The sequence below is a fragment of the Chlamydomonas reinhardtii genome, chromosome 10 (assembly GCF_000002595.2).
Source record: "Chlamydomonas reinhardtii strain CC-503 cw92 mt+ chromosome 10, whole genome shotgun sequence".
Lineage (NCBI taxonomy): Eukaryota > Viridiplantae > Chlorophyta > Chlorophyceae > Chlamydomonadales > Chlamydomonadaceae > Chlamydomonas > Chlamydomonas reinhardtii.
Genome location: NC_057013.1, coordinates 5,562,220 through 5,571,069, shown reverse-complemented (window position 1 = coordinate 5,571,069; position 8,850 = coordinate 5,562,220). Strand labels below are relative to the sequence as shown.

The 8,850-nt window shown below is 68.3% G+C and overlaps 2 protein-coding genes across 2 annotated transcripts in view; one reads left to right on the top strand and one right to left on the bottom strand.

Annotated features, from left to right (window-relative positions):
* CHLRE_10g459700v5 (uncharacterized protein) overlaps positions 1-4,051 on the top strand; it is a 12,114-nt gene extending 8,063 nt beyond the window's left edge. The window contains exons 9-12 of the mRNA XM_043067129.1: positions 108-284; positions 642-809; positions 1,005-2,380; positions 2,812-4,051. Of these exons, the coding sequence (XP_042920526.1) occupies positions 108-284; positions 642-809; positions 1,005-2,380; positions 2,812-3,936 (2,846 nt within the window). The 3' untranslated portion in view covers positions 3,937-4,051. The remainder of the gene's footprint in view (positions 1-107; positions 285-641; positions 810-1,004; positions 2,381-2,811) is intronic.
* A 292-nt stretch (positions 4,052-4,343) lies between these two features.
* Positions 4,344-8,837, bottom strand: CHLRE_10g459650v5 (uncharacterized protein). Its single transcript, XM_043067128.1, has 4 exons — positions 8,231-8,837; positions 7,874-8,116; positions 7,249-7,710; positions 4,344-7,026 (listed from the first exon to the last, which is right to left on the bottom strand). Exons 1-4 carry the CDS (start codon positions 8,567-8,569, stop codon positions 6,004-6,006), a joined length of 2,067 nt encoding a protein of 688 aa, XP_042920525.1. The 5' UTR covers positions 8,570-8,837; the 3' UTR covers positions 4,344-6,003.
* Between the last annotated feature and the right edge of the window lie 13 nt (positions 8,838-8,850).

The following is an 8,850-nucleotide window of genomic DNA, read 5'->3' as shown; positions in this document are numbered from 1 at the left end:
TGAGCAGATTACAAGTATGAAATGCCGACGAGGGAAGATGTCGCATGGAGTGCTGAATGCTGCGCGGGCCGCACCGCCCTCCTGCGCCGCACCGCACTCCGCCGCAGGCTTCCCCATCCTCCGAATGCCGGGCTCGGGCCCCGGCGGCCGCCAGCCGCCGCCAGGCGGCGGCGGCGGAGGCGGAGGCGGCGACCCGCAGCAGCAGCAGCCGGGTGATGAGGATAGCGATGACGGACTGCCCGAGGCCAAGGAGCTGCTCAGGGAGCTGGGAGCTGCGGCGCAGGGTGGGTTGCGGAGGCGGGGGGCGCGGGGTGGCAGGTGGTGCTTATTCAGGAAATATGCCATGAAACGGGTTGGTGCCTCGGTGCTAGTGCGGGTGGGGTTGCTCGTGGGGTTGCTCGTGATGGTGTTGGGCCGGTGGCGACACAAAGCGTCGGTATTGCATTGTGTGTTCTGGCACGCCCGTGGGTCCGTTGGCACCTGCCGCCACCTGCACGGCAACCAAGCCGCACCTCTGAACAACGCCAGCGGTCACCTCGGTCCACAATCCACACGAAACACACACAAACACACACGCACATACACACAATCGCGGCGGTGTTCCTTCCCTTCCCTTCTCCCTCTCTCTCATCACAACACAGGCCGGCGGTCTCAGGCCAATGCCGCCCCCGCCCATGGTGCGGAGCCGCCTCCCTCGGGGCCGCTGCGGCTGCTGGCGACGCTGGGCGTGGGCGTGCTGAGCTGGGCGGGCTGGTGGCTGGCCTCCGGGGCGGACCTGGCGGATGAGTGGTGGAGCCGCACACCCTGGGGTGAGGGGGAGGGGGAGGGGGAGGGGGAGAGGGAGAGGGAGAGGGAGAGGGAGAGGGAGAGGGAGAGGGAGAGGGAGGGGGAGAGGGAGAGGGAGAGGGAGAGGGAGAGGGAGAGGGAGAGGGAGAGAGGGAGAGGGTCACGCAAGTAAAAGCTCTCACTTCCTTTTCCTTGTCAATCCAATGCCGTACTATCAGGCCTGGAGGAGATCGGTGTGCCGAAGCATGTGGCGGTACGGCCCGTACTTCTCGAGGACCACGTGGCCCAACTGGCAGCCGCCAACGGCCCGGCGGTTGCGGCGGCGGCGGCGCGGCGGGCGGCGGCGGCGGAGGCGGCGGCGCAGCGCGCGCAGGAGCGGCGGCGGAAGCACCAGCATAAGTCGGAGAAGGCAAAGGGTGCGGCGGTGCCGGCTGAAGGCGGTAGTGGTGCTGCTGGGGCTGCTGGGGCTGTTGGTGGTGGTGGTGCTGGGGCTGGTGCTGGGGCTGGGGCTGGGGCTGCTGCCGCCGTGTCTGGAGGGTCAGAGCAGCTGCCGCCGACCCCGCCGGCGGCCCACGAGGCACCCGCCGCCAGCGCTAGCACGAGCGGCGGCGGCGGCGCCAGCACGGGACCCGACACCCGCCCACAGCCGCCCGAACCCAACCACACAACGGCCGCTGCAGCCACTCCTGCCGCCGGCACCACGCCATCCCCTTCCGCGCCCGCTGCTGCCACCAGCCCCGCCAAGGGCAAGAAGCGGCAGGGCGCCGCCGCCGGCGGCGCAGCTGCTACAGCCGCCGCGGCCGTAGCCGTGCCTGGCGGCGCGCCGGGCGGCATTGTGCTACAGCCTGCAACGCTGGCGGGGCTCGAATGGCTGTTGCAGTTAAGTTGGGTGGTTGTGCATGCGGCGCAGTCCGCCGTACGGCAAGTGGAGGAGGCGGGCGGGGATGTCCTGTTCGGTACGGAGGGCGGCGGCGGCGCCGCCGCCGCCGCCACTGACCTGTACTTTGGCGGCGCCGCCGCCGCCGCCATCGCGAGCATGCTGGCGGTTGACGACGACGCACTCACGCGGCGTCTGGGCCTTGGCGGCGGCGGTGGCGGCGGCGGCGGCGGCGGCATCACATCCCTGACGGCGAGCCAGGATGGGGAGATTGGGCTGACAGCTAGGCTGTCCATGCGCCCACCGGCTGGCGGCGCCGCCAGCGCGGCTGCAACCCGGATGGCGAGCGCGGCGGCCGCGGCGGCGGCGGTGGCCGGCCAGGCGGCAGCAGATGAGGCTGCTGCGGCGGAGCAGGCGCCGAAGGCCGGCGCGCCCTCTGCGGAGCAGCAGCAGCAGCAGCAACAACAGCAGAAAGGACAGGGGCAGGGCGAGGCGGGTTCGCCAGGAGGCGCGGACGGCGCGGGGGCAGGTCCAGCAGCAGGGGCGCCGCCTGCCGCGCCGGCGGCGGCGGCAGATCAGCAGCCACAGCCGGCGGCGGGTGCGGGTGCAACTGGCAGTAACGGAAGTCCCAGTGGCGGCGGCGGCGGCAGTGGCGGGCTAAACATTCGGGACCTGGGCCCGCAGCTGACTCAGCCCGCGACGCGCCTTGCGGGGCAGGTGTGTAATGTATGTGTGTATGCGCGGTGCGGCGCCCAGGGCGCGGACCGTACATGTGTGTGTATGTGCGTGTGTGCGTGTGTGTGTGTGTGTGTGTGTGTGTGCGTGCGTGCGTGCGTGTGTGTGTGTGTGTGTGTGTGTGTGTGCGTGTGTGTGAAAATTTGTGTGTGTGTGCACCTGTCACATGCCACGTGTCTGAAGCTCGATGCTCTCCAGGCATGCCCACTCCTACCGCCGCGCACGTCGTGCGCTCGCCGTATGTGTTAGGTCTCACGCCACTGCTTCCGCACACCCTCCCACCCATGTACAACCCCACCCGCCTTTCCTCTACATGGGGCTCGGGCACATAACCCTCCCTCCCTCCCATCCTCCCTCCCTCCCTCCCTCCTCCCTCCCTCCTGAAGTCCCAACCTTTGTGCGATGCCTTCCAGGCCGCGCGGCTCTGCACCCTGGAGGTGGGCCTGCACGTGCACCTGCGCAAGCTGCTGGCCGGCGGCGGCGGCGGCGGCGGCGGCGGCCTGGCGCCGGACGCGCCCGAGCCCTTGCTGGAGCGGCAGCAGCCCGCAGGGCCCAGCCTTGCGGCGGCGACGGCGGCGGCAGCCGGCGGGACGGGGGCAGCCTGGACGGGGGCAGGCGGGACGGGGGCAGGCGGGACGGGGGTGACGGGGGTGACGGGGGCTGGTGAGAAGAGCGGCAGCGGGGGTGATGGTAGCACCAGTGGCGGCAGCGGCGGCAGTGCGCAGGCGCCTTCCGAGCTGGGGTCCGCTGCCGGCGATGCAGCGGCGGCGGCGGCGGCGGCGGCGGCGGCGGCGGCGCCTGCCCCGGCGCCGGCGACGGCGACAGGAAGCCATGCCGCCAACGGCACAGCCCAGGCGGCCGCTAGCACCCCCACCACCACCACCACCGCATACACCATTCCGCGGCTGGCGGCGCCGCCACAGCGCCGCCCCGGTGCCAGCGCGGCGGCGGCGGCGGCGGCGGTGCGCGGGCCTGACGCACACGGGCTCTTACTCATCGGCGATTTGGGCCTGGATGCCGACGCGGTCGCCCTGGAGGCCGCCGCCGCCACGCCGTCCGCCGTGCCGTACAGACCGTACCGCCCGCCGCCCATGGGTTACGCTGACCTGGCGGGACTGCTGTCGCCCGCCGCCGCCGCCGAAGCCGCCGCCGCCGCGGCGGCGGCGGCGGCGGCCGCCGCGGAAGCCGCGGCGGCGGCAGCGAAGGTAGCGGACGGGGCAGGGGCGGCGTCAACGGGCGGCGCGGCTGGGGGCGTTGCGTCGTGCGGGGGTGGCGAGGCAGCTGCGTCGTCGGCGTCGGTGTTTTACGGGGGCGGTGTCATGGAGGATGGGACGGAAGGTTTTGGGGATGAGGAGGAGGAGGAGGAGGAAGAGGAGAGCAGCGAGGAGAGCAGTACCGACGACAGCGAGGGCGGCGGGGGCGGCGGGGGCGGGTGGGCGTCGTCCGGGCGGGGGACGGGTGGCGGCGGGGGCGCGGCTGCCAAGTCGTGGGCGGCACGGGGATCGGGCCGAGGCGGTTGGGGGCGGTGGGGCCGCTGAGTTGCCCGTGCAAGGTATCGGCGTGTGGGCGGTGGCTTCTACGTAAGAACATCATCAGCAGCCACAGCCGAGAGGCGGCGTGATTCTCTACAGTAACTTGTAACCCCTGAGGTCTAGAACTGGCTCATTGTTTCCCTCAACGGCGTCGTGCCCCGCCAGAGCCGTGACCGGTGACCGCTTTGACAGCTCCCACCTTCGTGAGTTCCTGCGAGCCGCCCCTACGCCCCGCCCGCGCGTGCCCCAGCGAATATCATGCAGTCCAGCGCGTCTCGCCACGCGCCGCGGCTTCTCAGACAAGTCGTCCGTGCGGCGGAGCGGCTGGCGCCGCCCCGCGATGGTCCCAGTGTCAGCCGTGTGAAACCGTGTGCGCTTAGAGGCAGCTGATGGAACCAGAGCTACCCCCATGCGTCTCTCTGAGTTTACACGCAGCTCACATTCAGCTTCCGCAACGGTGCGCTCACAACTATGCACTCCCACTTGCGGGCCGCGCCAACCACCAGCCTCCACCGTGCTCCGCCGTACTCTGCCGCAGCTTCCCACACGCGTGCGCCCTCAATTGCCCACTCCCACTCGCGCGCCTGCCTACCAGCACCAACTGCCCGTGTGCATCCCTACAGTCAGGTAGCTTCCGAGCCGGGCTGCCGTGCAACTGCCTGCTCCCACTCGCGCAGCTGCCGACTGCCACAGCAAACTCCTGTACGGCTGAGGGTGTTGGGGTGCCGTACACGCGGTAGTTGGGGGTTAGTCGGAGCTGTCCCAGAACCAACATCATACTATATTTTCACGCGCACGCGCACACGCACGCACGCACGCACGCACGCACACACACACACACACACACACACACACACACACACACACACACATGGCACATGCTGTGGCTCTCGCTCCCAACCAAACCAACCAAAACTGCGCGGCTGTTGGCCGCTCACCCATTCTTCCTGCCTGATCACACAGCCACTCGCCCACTTCTGCGGCCTCCCACCCCCACTCCTTCCACTCCACACGCATGGCAAGCCACAGCCATCCGACACGGGCGTCCTCGCGCCCAGGCGCATTGGTTTCCATAAATCTTCACCATCACTGGGTAGGAATCACGACAGACGCATTAGAGCCCACGGTCGTACAAATCGCTTGCTCGGACCCATGGTCGGCTAATCATGTTAATGCAGGCAAGGGTACTGGTTATCACCCGATGCCACGACAGCCTCTTGTCAATCCAGTAGTCAAAGTATACAGCGCTGTACAAACCACTCGGCGCATACAGCACCTTTGACACCGTAGCATTCTTCGTCCAGCAATCCCACCCTGCCTCTGACTGGCACATGCACACGGACAGCTGGACATGTGCATTGCAATTCCAACACCTGTGCGAACACAAGTGGACGAGCACAGGGCACCGGCGATGGTTCTTCCCTCCAAGCAGTCATGGGTGGAGCCCAGACCACTCCAGATGTCGCACAATTTTGTGATTGGAAAGTAGTACGGAGCAGAGCAGGGCTCCAGGGTCAGCTTGGCCGTAAGCCATAGCTGCAAGCGATTGCAGCTAGCGAGCGACCCTGGCCCTCCAATAAAAGCGGATAGACAGTTCACAGAATAGCGTCAGTGCACAGTATCACTGTTGCATGGGTGTCCATGCTGGGCGCCCCAGGCTCAGAGCGTTCGAGTACCGGTAAGGAAAGGCAACTTAGCATAATCGCAAACCCAGGATACGACATGTGTTACCGACGATGCTTCTGTGTGAGACCCTATCAATCAGTCTGTGCCGGCGCGCGCCGGCATGACAGTCAAACACAAGCAGTCGAGTATCGCGACAGGATTCAGTCGCATGCCATTCTGCAGTGCGGAAAAGCCCCAATGGTGGCCCCTTTCTGGGGTCGGCCACCAGCAGACGACCAGACCAAATGCCAGACCACCCTGCCACGAGCGCGCACAAGCACTGCAGGCTCACGCGCACCTCCCCGGTCCCCCGTATGCCTCTCGCAATGCACATATCGGATCGCGCGATAGCAATACAAGTCAAGGCACGGCACGCGCAAAAGTAGCGCAAACATCATCGAGATGAATTTACGAGAAAGACCGAAACGCGTCCTGCATGCTAGGCCCCAGCACGACCCCCTGGCCCAACGCCAGCCCCACAGGCACGGCACCGCCGCCACGGCTGACTGGCCAGCCGCCGCCCTTGGGCGCCGTACAACCGGCGTTTCCGGTGCCCGAGTGCGCCAAAACCGCCGCACCGTTCACAGTCTGCAGCATGCTGCCGTACGCAGACGCGTGCGTCGTACTCAGTATTGCCGTACTAATACCCTCGCCGTACTGCGTCGTGCTCACGATGTTGGTGCCCACTGACTGGCTAGGGCTGCCGGCAGCGCTGCCGCCGCCGTCGCCCGCGTGCCGCCGCCAGCCGCTGGGGACCGCGAGCGTCGCCACGCCGCCACGCCCACCGCTCCTCTCGGCACCTGCGGGGCTCCCGCTGCTGCTGCTTCCCGCAGCGCCGTGCCCGTGGCCGGTACCGCAGGCGGCGTGGTTGGCACCGCTGGCGCCGCCCCGGGACGGGTCGCCCATGTTCCAGTGGCGGCCGCTCTTGGCGGCGCGCAGCGGCAGCGGCCGCCGACCGCTGCAGGCGTACGCGGCGTGACTGGCGCTGGCGTTGGCGCCGCTGAGGAATTGCTGACCGGCACTGGTCATGGAGAGGCCGGGCGCCGTGCGCAGGATGCCGTGCGCGGCGCGTGCGTGGCTGGACCCGCCGGCCTCAGGAGCGCCGCCGCCGCGGCGTGACGCCGTTGCCATCGCCATCGCGAGCGCCTCAGCTGTGGCGTTGGCGGTCGTGCTCCTGCACACGCGCTCGCCGCTGCTGCCGCGGCCCAGCGCAAACGCCCCGGACATGACGCTCGGGGTGTGGTGGCCGCCGTCGCAGTCCGCGAGGCTGTCGTGCGTGCTGTGCGCGGGCCGCCGCGACGCCGCCGCCGCTCTCAGCCTGTCCACCAGTGCTCCGAAGCCCCGGTCGCTGGCGGTGCGCAGTGCCAGGCTGCTCATGTCCCAGGGGTCGGCGCCGCTCTCCAGCAGCAGATCCACCACACCCTCGTGGCCCTGGAGGGAACAGGAGCAGGAGGAGGAGGAGGCGAGGAAACTGGTTAGGGAACTGGTTAGGGGGCTGGTAAAGGGGAATGGGAGGGAAGCAAGCGCGGGCAGGTAGAGCGGCAAGGCCGGGCGGGCGTAACCTCAGCACGGCTGTGCAGCGCTGTGTGTCAGAGCGATGGGCTCGGCGCTGCCTTGTGTGTGCCTTCCGCACCAGCCCCCCGACCTCCTCACCTGCACACTGGCCGCCACCAGCGCCGAGCTGTTGCACGCCGCCGGGTCCGCGCCCGCCCGCAGCAGCAGCCGCACCACCCGCTCGTAGCCCCGGGCAGCCGCCGCCTCCAGGCTAGCGCGCCCGTGCGCCCGCGCGTCCGCGCCCGTCGCCAGGAGCAGCGCCACCAACTCAAGCACTGCCGCCTCGTGTGCAGAGATGGGGCCCTCTACATCTGCGCCCTTGAGCTGTTTGGCTGCTGCATCAGGAGCCGGGTTTGCCACCGCCGTCACCACCGCCGCCACGGCCGCTGCCGGCAGCTCGCAGGCGTGCAGCAGCGCGGCGCTGCATCGGGCGCGGGCGTCTGCGCCGTATTGCAGCAGCACCCTCGCGGCGGCGGTGTGGCCGCCACACACGGCGGCACGCAGCGCGGCGCCGCCGTCCGCGGTGGGGTCGGCGCCAGCCGCACACAGCCGATACACCACCTGATGCAGCGCGAAGCATGGTGCGTAACGGGGGCCAGCGCGGTTATGCAAGTTGCGGTTTACATAGTGCCAGCGCATCAGACGGGCCTGCCCAGAATGGCATGCGCGCAGCGTGTGTTGCGTGGCCAGCACCCACCGCCTCCGCCCACGCGCCCTCCCTCACCTCCGGATTCCCGCCCTGCGCAGCCGCCTCCAGTGCGGCGTGGTTGTATGCCGCTGCCGGCGCCCCGGCGCGCAGCAGGGTCGCCACGGCTCTTGCACGGCCGTTCTGCGCCGCTGCTGTCAGCGCGCGCGAGAGCGCAAAGGTGCTGGGCCCGAACCGCAGCTTGGACAGCAATACCTCAATCGCCCCGGCATACCCTGCCTTGGCGGCCGCACTGAGGAGGAAGGCGTCATGCAAGTCAACCTGCGATATGGAAACCATGCACTGCCAGCTGTGAGCCCGCAGCAGTTCGTCACGCAGCCCGGTCGGGGTTGAAGCGTCTGACACGACCGTGCAGCACCGACGTCAGTCACCCACCTCAGCGCCCAGCTCGACAAGCCCAGCCAGCACGGACGAGACCAATGCGTCTGATCGATACTCCGGTAGTCCGGCCAGTAGGCCGCTTGCCTGGCAAGCCGCGAACGCGCGCCGCGCGCAAGACTGGGCTCCCAGGCTGGACAGGAGGAAGCGAGGAAAGAGCTGGCTGTCATGTTGCTTACGTTGATGAGCTAGCAGCTCCCCAAGTAAACCACGCAGAGGCTTGCAGGTCCCCTCAAAGTTGGCATTTCCGCTCTCCGCAAGAATCGAGAGCAGGGCCCCCCGTGGCAAAACTGTTAGGTGTGAGCCACTTATGTTGTCGTTGCAGGGGCCGGCCATTTAAGAGCCAGGAACTGGAAGCGTCTCTCCACTTTTAGTCAGCCGCAGCCAGCGCCGGGCTTGCCCTAGCCATAGCCTTGCGCAAATGTATGCTGAGTTAAAGCTTTTAAGTTTGACGACTATGAGCACAATATGACCACAAAAGCGACCGGAGCGGCGAAGTATTGGAACAGATTGGAAGCGCCTCCTTGGGTCGGCCTGACCGAGTTCGCCGCGCGCGAGGCCGTTTCGTAGCTTTGTAAGATGGAGCAGAAACGGCCTGATCGACATAAGGAAGTGCG